Here is a 14,384-nt window from a genome sequence, read left to right as displayed (position 1 = left end):
GCTGACAGACAAACAAACCAACAGACAGACAAACCGAGCCAAAAACATAACCTTCTAGATGAAGATTCAAAATCCTTTATTAAGCCCACAATGGGGAAATTCACACTGTTGCAGCAGCAAGGAATAAGAGGAAAAGTAAAAGACACACGTTGACACACAATAATAAATATAATTAAAGAGAGTATAAATAAATCTAACAAATTGATAAAAACAAGAGAAAAATAGATACACTATAAAATATGAAAGGGAAAATGTAGAGCTAGCAGGTCATTATTGTCATTATTGTGGATTAAACCCTGCCAGGGTGATGTGAATCAACCTGAAGGTTTTTGTTTTAAAGATTCTTTTTTGGGCAGATACTCATGCACACACTGTTGAACGTATTGCACACTGAGAGATAAGTTAGTGCTTGAGAATCAAGAGCCTTTGGGGGAGTGTGACAGTAGAAGCGAGTTTAATTGATAGGACAGCTAGATGAAAGACATGCAGGAAATCATCACAGGTCAGATTCGAACCCTGGACCACTGCGTCGAGGCATAAACCTCCAAGTATACGTGCGCCTGCTCTACCCACTGAGCCAACCCGGCCACAACCTGAAGGGTTTTAATTCACAGTAATGATTTGCTCGCTTTACATCCTCCCGCTTTGCTGCATGTCATTTCCCCTCTCCCTGCCCCTTTCCTATCTTCAGCGTGTATCTACGGTCCTATCAAATAAAGGCCAAAAAATAATCTTAAAATTGGTGCTCCAGAGTCTATGATCACAATCGTCTATAGCAACAGCCTGTTATTTATAGCAACAGAACATAGAATGTCATAAGTGACCTATCAGAATCAAGTATTTAGCAAAGCTCTGTTATAAAACAATAAAATCAGTAAAACTAATTGTAAATTAGTATAATTAGTAGGCATTTTATACATGTTTGTATTATATCTCAAAGGTAATCAGTAGTGAATGTATAACATCACTAGTAATCACTAGACCCCTGAACTGGCATCTGGTAGCAACATTCAGTAATTTGTTTATTCATAATAAAACAAGAGTTTATTCTACTTACCCTTACTTGCCCTTTAAATCCAATAGCTCTTACTATGACTGTGAGTAGCTGCACGGGATTAGTGTCTGCCACCAGACAGAGCGAGTGACGGAAACAGGGAAGGAGTGGCAGAGACAGGGAGAGGCAGATTGACAAAAGAAGCAGCCTCAGACATAGCACGTACTCTTAAATGTAGCACGGACTGGCCAAAATGTGAGCACCATGTATGTGGACATGTAAGGACTGTACAACCGCTGACTGAAGCCTAATGGGGACTGGAGTAAGCCAGAAGGAATATCCAGGTAGGAATGACATACACAGGACCTCAAATGGCCTCAGTGGGAAAGGACACAGAATTAAACATACCAATGATATTATCACCGAATCGGCAGATTGGATTTAAGGATTGTTGCTTTAGGAATAAATTAAATTTGACCCATATTCTTCGCAATATTCTGTTTGTGTGTGTGTCTCAAAGTGCAGGGGAGTTATATTTGTACATGGACTGTAAATGGAAATACTTATGAGTCTACTGAGCTACCACCCTGATAACTATTGAAGTTTGTATTTCTTTTTGCTATCAGCCATAGAGTAAATTCTAATAACAGGACATGAGCTTAACCTCAACCAATATACATTGAAATCCAGAGGAACATCTCTTCGGAACAGTCTACCGTCATCATTAGGGCTGGGCGATATGGTGAAAATTAAATATCACAATATTTTTCAACAAATACATCGATGACTATATTGTAGGGTTGACAATTGGTGCTTTCAATATAATATAAAGATATAATATGGATATATTGTCCAGCCCTAATAATCATCATTCAAAGAAACATTTGAAAAGGTCACTTTCCAACAATGACTTTTCATTTTGTATTGTAATTTTTTTTTTTTTAACACTTAAACCCTATTTTATTTATATATTTTTCTAATTTTCACTGCTGCTTTGTGTAACTAGTGCTACTTAGAGAGGTGGTATCTTTATGAGCCTTTTCTTGGCTTCTAACCTCCACTGCACAATGTTTTACCTTGTATCAAGTCTTATTTTTGTTCTTTTAAATAATGCATGAGTAAAATAACATAGACATGACCTGTCCTAGCCCAGGGGTATGAGCTTTACAGTAATTCTAAGATGGCTACACAATCCTAATATCAAGTTAAGAATTCATTAGACATTCAATATCTATCATCAGTACAGATGTTAGATGTGATGTGTCCTGTGAGATGAAGGTGCAGATGACCACCTGTCTTTATTATTATTAATGCTGATCAGCTTTAGGAGCAACCATGCCAACAAAGCTGCTGCACAATTATCGGTATACCACGCCCTCTTTAGGATTATGTTAATTTGTACAGTTTGTACTATGCCTCAGTTCCCTCATCTACCGAGGTACAGTTGTGTTCAGCAGTGTAATATGATAGACACAGACAGACAAAGCTCTAACGCTCTTAAGAAATTAGCACAATCCAATTTAACAGGCTCTGTTGCACTACCTACCAAACAGAAAAACTAAGCATGTCCACACACAAACACCACTAGGGCTGCAATTTAACATTAATTTCATTGTTGATGAATTTGTTGATTATTTTCTCGATCGATTAGTTCTTGGTCTATAAAATGTAAGAAAACGAAGCCCAAGATGACATCCTCATATGACTTGTTTTGTCCACAACTTAAAGATTATCAGTTTAAAGCCATAGAGGAGTAAAGAAAATAGAAAATATTCAGATTTAAGAAGCTGAAATCAGAGGATTTTGACTCAAACCGATTAATCGATTAATCTTTGCAGCCACAAGCACGCACACACTGCTGTGAATCCTCTGAACAGCAGGTTACTGACTTGCAGGCCTTTTCCCAGACAGTCCGGTGTTTACTCCTTTATCTGTGAGGACTAAATTTAGCCGACATGGATTACAATAGAGGCTGGAGAAGATCTTCAAGAGCTTATTTAGTCCATTCATCTTGATCGCATACCTTTCCAAAAACAAAGGTTTTGTAGTGGGTAAATATTACAGTAATATAGTAAATGTTTGGTGTTAATCAGTGTGTATCTTCCACCTCTCTGACACCCCTCTCAGTTGAAGAGAGTCCCCCCCCACCCCAGTCCAACACTGAGTCTGATTCAGCTCACTCCTCTCCACCTCGACCTGCCATCATCGTCACAGCTCCATCACGAGAGGACCTCTATGCCTCGCCATCCACCGTGACTATAGCTGACGCCATCAAAGAGCGAAGGCCCTCTTCCACACCCTTCGTAGTGGGGAACAAATTTATGGCCAATCGATAACTCAGCATGTCCTGCAGGAGGTAAAATGGGAGTCAAACCTGGGTCTTTATTGATCTGAACTATTCATATCTGATTTTGTTTGGCCTTCCTGTCTGTCTTTACCACTCACACTTACACACATAAGACCTCAAATCATTTTCTCTATATTCTTGTAATTTCTTTTATGCTTTTGTCGTTTTATGTAGCCAACCTCATGCTTGTTTTTTAATTCAGTGGTTACTTGTGTTCAATTTGTAGAATTTAGAACTCTTGTAATTGCTCATTATATATAATTATTTTCTTCTCTCCTTCTATAAGCCCCTAGGGGTTTTCTTAATCTATTTGTTAATCTTACTGTTGCCTTGATTTTACTGTGCAAATAAACAAATTCAATTCAAGATCAGAGAAACCTTAAAAAAACCAGAAACTATAAAAAGGTTCTTAAAGAAGTATTCAAATACATTTTACTATTTACTGGAAATAATTAAAAGTACAGCAGAATGAGCAGCACACTTTACTTAAATATGAAAACTAAATGAGCTTACTATGCAACATTGTTTTTACTGATTTGTTCGGTGTGAGCAGCTTTTTAATGCTGGTTTATGACTGTATAAATGACCCTGAGACATTAAGTGTACATAGGTCACAATTAGGAGATGGGATGATTTTCAAAGCATGTTTTCTTGGAGTAATATACATTCCGTGTCTATTAATTGGTGATCAGGGTTTTTGGAGGTATCCTGTAGATTCTCCCATACTCTGTGTCCCAGCAAATATCTTCCTCTTTGATTATTTATTTTTATTTTCTGTATTTTACTGCAGTATTCAAAGAAGAACTCAAAATGGACTGCACAAATACCACACAGTTGCAAAACCACATGGCAACGCGTTGATGTACTCTGCCCGTTCAAACTCCGGGAAAGCACTTGGTTGTCCTGTTGGTGGCACAAACCTAAACACAATGGCGGCGCCCGAGTGAGCTGCGGCCTGGCGAGTTAAAGCCAAAACGGACTCTACTCTTGTCTTCTGAGGCTGCAAACGAGCCGAAGGAATGGACACCGTGGGGGAGGACGAACAGGACCCTATAAAGCTCAAGTCTATCAAGAACAATAGAACATTTACAGTGCCTCGAAATGATAGGGTAAGAGAGTTAGCTTCGTGTGTTTGGAGGAAATGAAGCCAAACTCTGTTGAGCACTCGGATGGTTTAATGATGTCCTGCCTATCAGCAACGATACATAACTCATAAATCACAGGTTGATACTTGCCACAACTGTAGGTGGCCTAGTCTGAAATTTGACACATGCAACATTACATATAATAGGTATATGTCGCTGTGTAGCTAGAGGTCCTTTGCTCAATGCTCACATGAAGCATACAAAAACGTAATGCTAATTACATTAGCAAGCAAAAAACACTAAATCAGCTTCTGTACAAGTTACAATGTAATCGATACGCATATATGCTGAAAAAACACCGATGGGCCAATCTTTTTTTTTTTTGGAACCGCCAGTGTTCATTGACAAGCAAGGTAACTTGGTTATTAAAATTGCTGATTTTTAAATAGAGTTTGCCATTCTCTCCATCTGGTACGTCGGTTTAGGAAAACACTACGACTTATGAGGACACATTGCGGAAAAGTAATTAGTTAGTGAGGCGGCTTGGCTTTACCATACGAGGCACTTAACTTCCAAGGTAAAACCAAGGTCTGCGCACTTCACTACTGCCAATCGTATTCCACGAACACATAAGCCTGCATGTTAAAGCACCCAACTCTCTGCGTCATCGAGTGATTCCCTGGCAAGCCTTCATTGTGTCCTCTTCCTTCAGGGTAGCTTTTTAGGAGGACTGAGTAAACTACATTGGAGTAATCAACCCGGTGACATTACCCGTCCCAGATTGTTTAGGCGCTCTTTATCTGTTGTGCATTGGCCTTAATTAGTTTTCCATGGCAAATTCCTCTCAGACCCAAATCTTCTTAGTGGCTCCTGTTTGTTTGATCAACACCATTAGATCCCTTTTTTGATTTCTTGTTGTTTGTCATTTTATTTTAATTTTACTCAATGTTCACTTTACTGATATTTCTGAATACACAGGACATGTCACATGGATCCATCCAGAGGAATAGTGCAACTTCCCAGTGTCTGTCCATTGACCACTTTAATTCTTTAGGCTTTATCCTGTAGGTCAGGTTTAATTTTAAATGCCCCGACTGTAAAATCAACTAAGCTTCTACTGGAGACAAGCATGATGCATGAAGTTCACTGAAGTGAAGGGAACATCTGTGCCATCTCTATCTTTTCACTCTTTTTCAGTTTGGGAGCTGCAGAAGTGTTCGAGAGTTTGAGAAATTTAACCGCATCGGAGAAGGAACTTACGGTATTGTGTGTAAGTCATCAATGTCGCAGACTATAGATTGATTCAACTAGGAAAATTAAAAATAGCAGATCACTTTAACTGCTGGGTAACTGTTTCCTGTTCTTCATATAGACCGAGCACGAGACACCAAGTCAGATGAGATTGTGGCGTTGAAGAAGGTCCGGATGGACAAAGAGAAAGATGGTGAGATCAATGCTCTTAACACTGATTCATACGTGTGAGTGTTTTTGTAGGCACTGAATGTATGTTTGTCCATGTGGTGTTTGTATTTTATAACCTTTTTGGGGAATGTAGGGAGCATCATTGGTCATGTGGAAGTTTTATCCTAGCCTAGGTTGGTGCATAGAGGAGTTGAGGGAGTAGTTATGGAGATGTATCTTGCTCTGAAACACAGTGTTGGACATCCCAGCTAACTTCTACTGTCATCCTTTTGTCGTACATTTAGCAATGCAAAAAAACCATTTGCAAAATATAAATAATTTGAATCCAGACAAATACGACATAAAAATGACAAGATAATTACCTCTTCCAATCCTTTCTGTTAGCAACTGTGTGGAGGAGGGGTGGGGGTGCGATCACCGAAGGCTCGCATCACTTGGATGCTCTGACAAATTAGGACCCTTTGCTTTAATTCCTGTTTTTCTTATTGTAAAAGTTGTTGGACCTTCTCTTTCTCTGTCAGGGATCCCCATCAGTAGCCTCCGAGAGATCACCCTGCTGCTGAGGCTGAGACATCCCAACATAGTGGAGCTGAAGGAAGTGGTTGTTGGCAGTCAACTGGAGAGGTAGTGCACATGCGCACACACACCTACCTATCTACTTGTGCTTTGTTGAAGGGGTTTAAGAACACAACAGGACAGGACGTCACACAAATGGGACTTTTCATTGACAGTCCCGCCGGGTCATTTTATTTGGTGTGAATGTCCACTAATGTTAGGGTAGATGCACATCAGTGGATTGAGAAACAATAACAGAATATTCTACAGCAACAGTTACTGCTGCACATCTCTCTGTGTGCAATGTAATTATTCAGAATCTGTCATTTTGTTCCAGCTGCTTTTTAAACTTGGTCATCACAAGATGTTCTCCTGCTATCTGTTAACTTAACTCTTGATCATCTCTTTTTCTGTAATTGTGTGTTTCTTCTTCAGTCTGTTTCTGGTGATGAGTTACTGCGAACAGGATCTGGCCAGTCTGCTGGAAAACATGCAGACACCGTTCTCTGAGGCTCAGGTAGGACAGTGTGCATACTCTTTACCATGCTACCATCACTCATATGATACCATTTTCCATGGGACCCCCATAGCTGTGTAAAACTGCAGTTAGTGTGACAGCTGTTGTATGATTACAAATGCCAGTCAGTGGACGTATCTGACCGAGATGAATCTGTAGTGAATTACAGAGAAATATGAAAATGTACTTATTTATGAGGGCTCCTTAAAACTAATTGTAATAAAACATCCTCTTGACAAGACATGGATCAGGTTGTGTTGTCTGCATTGTAATAATTTCTCTTCTGCTTTCCTTTATTAGGTAAAGTGTATCATCCTTCAGTTGCTCAGAGGCTTGGAGTATCTCCACCACAACTTCATCATACACAGGTCAGTCCCAGACATTTACTGGAAACCCAACGACTACTGTACTCGGTATACTAGAGAGAGAAAGTTTGAAGCACCCGCTGTCTAGTTTACATACATATATCCCAACCAATAACAGGAACTTAATACATTTGTGGTTTTATAACAGCAGCTTGTTAGTTAAGAGTTATATATATATATATCTCACCTTTTTTTATTCAGGGAGGGCTAATTGAGAGCAAGCTCTAATTCCCAATGATGCCCTGATTACATGCCATATTAGAATTACAGTACATGTAAAATTACTGAACATAGTAATTAATATATAATATACAGTTGCAATACACAGTACACACAAAGCAATTACAGAATGTTATACAACTCAAAGTGCACATGTACGTTCAGTGTATATGGCTTCATAAAGAAGACATTTAAAGTGATTAAATGGAATCAGGCTGTTCAATTTCATTAGAATCTGCAGGTTATTGGAGCATAATACTCATATGCAGTTTTGCCTAATTCTGTCCTAACAAATGGAATATTTAGGACCAAGGAATCACTAGTGTGGATGCCATACTGATATGATTTAAAATTCAGCAAGCTTGTTAAATATACAGGCAATTCTTTAAGCAAGGCTTTGTAGATCAATAGAATGCAGTGTTGCTCCCTTCTTAGAGCGAAGGAAGTCCCGCCTACATTTAGGGTTTAATGTGGTTTTCCATTCAACTCTACAAATGCGTGACAAGTAAAGGGGCTGGCTCACTCATTATCCTCTTTAATCTTGTTATCAGGGACCTGAAGGTGTCTAATCTGCTGATGACGGACAACGGCTGCGTTAAGATTGGTGAGTCAGCACTTCTACCATAACAACCTCTGCAGCTCTCCCTATAATCACATTATTCCTGTACTGACATACATCCTAAACTCTGCCAGCGCTGACCTTTGACCTCTCTCTCTCTCTTTGACAATGACTGCCTTAGAATTTTTTATGATTTAAATCACTGACTGTTTATTTCTATGTAAAATAAGTTTATTTCATGTAAATATAGGGTTAGCATTTGCAAGTTTGTAAGTAGTCTTTTGGAAAAATTATCTTAAATCAAGGTCCACTTACCATTTGTGGAGCTTTTAGGTATTGTGTTCTAGGTCTTAAATCATTTTAACCCTCATGCCCTCCTTAAAAAAAAATAACTCTGGACACCTTCGAGGCAAAAATGTTATTAAATCATCATATATCAATATTTTTTTCTGCTTTTTTTTTTTCATAAATCACTTAAACAACTTCTAACCTAATCAAAACCACCAAACATTCAATCATTTTCAGGATTTTAACCCTTTAAATGCCAGTTTATTTATCTGAAGTATTTCATTTTTTATTACAAAAAAAACACAAAAAAAAGATTTTATTTTTCCATATAATGAATAATATGTAGATGGGGCTTTGGTGGTGATTAGAGGCTTGGATATGTCAAAGATAAGCAACAAAATTAAAAATTTATTATTTATTTATTAAAAAAATTATTTGATTGCATTAGTATTTTTTATGTAATTCCAGATACTCCCTCTGGACACCTTCGAGGCAAAAATGGCCCCATTGACTTCCATTATAACCACATGTTTTGATCTCACTGCCTTTACAGTATAAAACCATGCATTCTGTAATGTCAGCATTTCATTTGGAAGAAAACTAGTCATATTTGACATTTTTACAGTATTTCACCAGATTCAACCATTTTGCCCTTGTAGGCCGATGCATGAAGTCATTGTATTTTTACCAGTTATATTGTGTGTGTGTGTGTGTGTGTGTGTGTGTGTGTGTGTGTGTGTGTGTGTGTAAATCTGTAAGCAAGCACTGATCATTTTAGGGCTGAAAAAAGGCATCTTTTGAAGGATGCATTTCATGTGTCTTTGAAGACGTGCTTGAATAAAAACATTGTCTCCTGCATGTGCTGTAAACTGGCGCTTATCATTTCAAATGGTTTGTGGGACATGGTGGCCCTGAAGACTGGTCTCCCACTATGGACATCCCACAGGCTCCGGGTGGATTCCCCTTTGGACCGGTACACACCAGCCAAGTGTGAAGTCCCATGTATGTTAAAATCTCTTGAGCATCCACATCACTCCATCCTGAGATTGAACACCTCCCGTGTAGGTTTGTCATTTCCTGAATCAGCTGATCATGTCAGGAGTGAAGAAAAGGTGGAAAGAGGATGCCACATCATGGATTCTTGATATGGCATATCTCGTGGGCTCTGGCATCATGCCGGTCGGTGCTTGAATGTTGCACAGCGTCTCAGTATTAGATGGAGACCAGACTTGCCAATTCTTCACTGTCCATTCAATGTTAGGATGGACAGGATCTTCAGTGTCCTCTCCACTTTCAGAGGAAGGGTTAGAGGCACTCACAGAGTTGGAGGACACCAGTGACCATTTTGTCAGACTCCAGAAACTTGTGTCACCTTCAGATGAGTCCTGCAGTTGGCTGGAAGATAAAGGCTCCTTCTCTTTGCTCCAGGTCTGTCTCCTTCTCTAGAGCCAGGTGCATAAACACACTAATAGTTGTTTCTGTTTACAACAAATGCAGGAGACAATGTTTTTATTCAAGCACGTCTTCAAAGACACATGAAATGCATCCTTCAAAAGAAGCCATTTCCAAATGAAATGCTGACATTACAGAATGCATGGTTTTATACTGTAAAGGCAGTGAGATCAAAACATGTGGTTATAATGGAAGTCAATGGGGCCATTTTTGCCTCGAAGGTGTCCAGAGGGAGTATCTGGAACTACATAAAAAATACTAATGCAATCAAATCAGTTTTGTTGCTTATCTTTGACATATCCAAGCCTCTAATCACCACCAAAGCCCCATCTACATATTATTCATTATATGGAAAAAATATATATATATTTTTTTATAAATGACATACTTCAAATACATAAACTGGCATTTAAAGGGTTAAAATCCTGAAAATGATTGAATGTTTGGTGGTTTTGATTAGGTTAGAAGTTGTTTAAGTGATTTATGAAAAAAAAAAAAGCAGAAAAAAATATTGATATATGATGATTTAATAACAGTTTTTGTGTGTGGACATTTTTGCCTCGAAGGTGTCCAGAGGGTACAAAATGAATCATTTAAGTATAAAAGACATGTAAGAGTAAAAAACACTGGATTTAAAAAATTTGACTGAAAAGAAAGTTTCCTACAAAATGTCATGCCATAAGCAGTAACGCAGCAAAAATGATCACAAAATGAAAAAAAAAACTTGAGAAAAATGGCCGAGGAGGGCATGAGGGTTTTAATTTTCTTACGCCATGCAACTCTACCTCTAATGCTCATTTTTGAGCATTAGAGGTAGATCATTTCACTGTTGTACGACTACAGATGAGACCAGCACGCAACTTACATTGCGGCCAATCAGCTTCCGTGTTATTGGTGCGAGTCTCTTTCAGATCGTACCACAGACATGAAACGGATTTTATTCTTCTTCTGAAAGCTTTTGTAATGTCATCTGGGCTCTGGGAAATTTGGATGGTAATTTCCTACTTCCTAATTGTCTAACATTTATTGAGCGATTAATCGATTAATTCTAAAAAAGTTATCAACAGATTACTTGATAATGAAAATGTGTATCACTTGTAAGGATCTTGTTTTTGTCTCTGCTGTGTCCAGCTGATTTTGGGTTGGCCCGGATGTACGGCATCCCCCAGCAGCCCATGACGCCCCGAGTGGTCACACTGTGGTGAGTGTCTGCCGGGCCTGATTGTGTGGAGGAGTGGATTGTGCACTACAGACGACCTCTGTGCTGCTGACGTTGTGCTTGTGCAGACTCAGTGAACATCCTCCTTTAATCGGTCGGTAATCCTTTATTAGCTCCGTCACCTCAGTCTGACCAGGTCCCCCCCCCCCCCATCTGTTTGCAGGTACAGAGCTCCAGAGCTGCTCCTAGGGACCAAGACCCAGACTACAGCTCTGGACATGTGGTAAGGCTCCAACCTCCGGCATTAATCAGGGTTATTATAGTAAACTAGGAACGGAAATAAGCAGTGAACTGAAACTAAATAACAACTAAAACCTTCAAGAAAAACTCAAATTAAACTGAAACTACAATATATTTTCCAGGTTAAGAAACCATAAAAAATAAAATAAAATATACGCAAATCAAATCATTGAGTAGCGATCATAGTGAGAGAACCAGAGTCTCCCCTGTTCTTTCTGACCACGGTGGGAGATCTGGACCAGGAGAAGTTAACCCTCTCCTTAATCTCATGTTGTTGATGGAGAAGGAGAACCAGGAAATGAGTCGGGGGTGGGGGTGCAATGCTACCAAGCCACAGCCGAGCCACGTGTAGGGTCTGGTGTAGGGTCGGTATCTCTACGTAGCTACTTACGTAGCCACGTCATCTATTTAACACAGAAGCATAAATTGGCAATAAGAAGGAAATTATTTTTAAGGGGAGAATTATAATTTAATTATCTGCATTTAGCCTCTATTTTTCTTACGCCTAATCACAATCAGAGATATTTTTTAGACTTTCTCCCACAATGGGGAAAAGAAGAAGAATGGTTGCCGACACTGAACTTGGCGTACGGTTGTTGTTGCAGGGCCGTGGGCTGTATCCTGGCTGAGCTGCTGGCTCACAAGCCTCTGCTGCCCGGGACCTCTGAGATCCAGCAGGTGGACCTGATAGTCCAGCTGCTGGGTACACCCAATGAAAACATCTGGCCGGTGAGAGTTCAGCTCTCAATATGTACGTCTACAGCATTAACTAAACTCTCTGTCATGTCTGATGATGTTAAGTGTGTGTGTGTGTGTGTGTGTGTGTGTGTGTGTGTGTGTGTGTGTGTGTGTGTGTGTGTTGTGTGTGTGTGTGTGTGTGTGTGTGTGTGTGTGTGTGTGTGTGTGTGTGTGTGTGTGTGTGTGTGTGTGTGTGTGTGTGTGTGTGTGTGTCCCAGGGCTTTTCTCTGCTGCCCCTCATCGGTCAGTACAGTCTGAGGAAGCAGCCGTACAACAACCTGAAGAACAAATTCACCTGGCTGTCTGAAGCCGGACACAGACTGCTCAACCTGCTCTTCATGTACAACCCACAGCGCAGGTACACACACATACACGTAAACACAAGTAAAAGTACTTTCATGCTTTTGTCCATTATGCTTTTGTATAATATATATTGTATTGTACTTGTAGGCGTTTTCCTGCATAGAGAAAGCTTCGGCACCCCCCCAAAGAGGTTTTTAGCCAGCGCCACAGGAAAATCACAAGGGTCAAAATGGAAAACATTACACTTCCTAACGTTTTGTATTCATAACCCAATTGTGTTATTGTACAAATGAGCTACAGCAGTAATAACAGTTACCTTATGTAAGTCACTCCTACATTTTTTAGCTGAGGAGCAAAACGTTGCTCCTTGGGGAAACCAGTTACCGTCAAGCCTTGTTTCTATTAATTAAAGGAACTGGACTTTGGGGTAAATTGTCAGACCCGGGCCCAGGTCCCGGATGCCAAAGCCCCCTCATGGCATTACATATTTTATATATGGCATTACATATTACATTTTTATATTGTGAACTATAACCTGCCACCATTTTTTGTTTTCCTTGACATAAATGAAGACATTTCACCATAAGTTGGTGCCTAGAAATGTATCAGAATGCAGGCGTCTTTGACGCTCAAAATTAATTTACAATAATAAAAAATAATTGCATTATTTCTGTGGATTCTGAGGCTTTAACAGTATTTGGTTTATTTATCAGGAAATCAAAACACAAAGTGAATTTAAATTCAGTGTTACTTTTCACAACTGTTGGCCCACAGGGTAAAGTAGTAACAAGTCTTCGTCAGATATGTTAAATTCGCAAGAGCCACCCATAACTTTGATTATTGTCTGTTTCCCTGATCCAGAGCTACAGCCAAAGATAGTTTGGAGAGTTCCTACTTCAAAGAGAAACCACTACGTGAGTGAAAGCGTTTTGGAATATGTATCCGCTGTGATCCTTGCCATGTGATCTACATGTCAGTCATTCATTTTGTCCCTCTGCTCCTCCGTGCAGCCTGTGAACCAGACCTGATGCCAACCTTCCCCCACCACCGCAACAAGCGGGCTGCTCCTCCAGCGGAGAGCCACTCCAAGCGGAGCAAAGTGTGATGATGAGACATTGGACTCAAAGACCACCCTGAGGTGGTGACATTCTTAGGAATGGACACAGAACTACTAGTCTATATCTACAACGTTCCACTTCCGGGATTGTTCAGGTGCCGCCTGAAATTCTGCCGGATGCTCGTCCCCTTCCTCTTTCTTTGTGTTGTAATTTTAACCTCTGGTGGATTTGTGAGGACTATGGTTAACTGCTCCTCAGATCTCTGCAGGGTAAATCCAGACAGCTAGCTAGACTATCTGTCCAATCTGAGTTTTCTGTTGCACGACTAAAACTACTTTTGAATGTACACATGTTCCACCAAAACAAGTTCCTTCCTGAGACTATTTAGCAGAGGCACCGTGGCTCTGTCCGGGGCTTAGCGCTGCCCAAGACGATTGTGATTGGTGTGAAGAAATGCCAATAAACCAGAGCATGTTTTTCTCCCATCCAGGATGCTGTGTGGACTAGCCAGACCTTCCTTCGCAGCGCTGTGGAGGAAGGCCTGGCAATGTGAGACTACACAGAACTCTGCAGTGTTCAGTATAATGCCACAGAGATCATAGTAACTGTAAGCACACATTCTCTAACTTAGACCCAGATTGTCTTGCAGCACTGTGTGCTCTTTATAGGTTCAGTAGAAATCTCCTGTTGGTTAGATTTTTTAATATTCGTATTGCTGCCAAGGTCTGCACATGACATGTAAAAGTAATGAGGACAAAGTGGCCTTGACAAATATGCTGAGGGATTTTGTCTTTAGGGTTGAGCATTTGTCTATTCTAACTGCTATTCTGGTATCAGTCTGGATCTGAAGATCGAAATTATAAAACTGAAAAGACATGACAAGTAGGAACTGAACCAACTTGCTTGAGGTCTGCCCACAGTTACACTGGGTCGGCCAGCTTTATGTCCTTGATGTGAAATAACCAAATCTAATGTTAGGAACAGCAACATGTCACCGCCGGTCGGACTGACTGCTAGTTTGGG

At 40.0% G+C, this 14,384-nt stretch overlaps 1 protein-coding gene across 1 annotated transcript; it reads left to right on the top strand.

Moving 5' to 3' along the window:
• Positions 1-1,122: 1,122 nt before the first annotated feature.
• Positions 1,123-13,588, top strand: cdk10 (cyclin-dependent kinase 10). Its single transcript, XM_039807967.1, has 15 exons — positions 1,123-1,338; positions 3,122-3,350; positions 4,132-4,450; positions 5,624-5,696; positions 5,799-5,870; positions 6,370-6,472; positions 6,839-6,920; positions 7,221-7,288; positions 8,056-8,108; positions 10,935-11,004; positions 11,186-11,245; positions 11,868-11,991; positions 12,219-12,358; positions 13,165-13,217; positions 13,314-13,588. Exons 3-15 carry the CDS (start codon positions 4,361-4,363, stop codon positions 13,406-13,408), a joined length of 1,083 nt encoding a protein of 360 aa, XP_039663901.1. The 5' UTR covers positions 1,123-1,338; positions 3,122-3,350; positions 4,132-4,360; the 3' UTR covers positions 13,409-13,588.
• Positions 13,589-14,384: the final 796 nt, after the last annotated feature.

This window comes from Perca fluviatilis, chromosome 8 (genome assembly GCF_010015445.1).
Source record: "Perca fluviatilis chromosome 8, GENO_Pfluv_1.0, whole genome shotgun sequence".
Classification (NCBI taxonomy): domain Eukaryota; kingdom Metazoa; phylum Chordata; class Actinopteri; order Perciformes; family Percidae; genus Perca; species Perca fluviatilis.
Note: the sequence above shows the minus strand (reverse complement) of the source record. Positions and strands in the feature narration are given on the sequence as shown.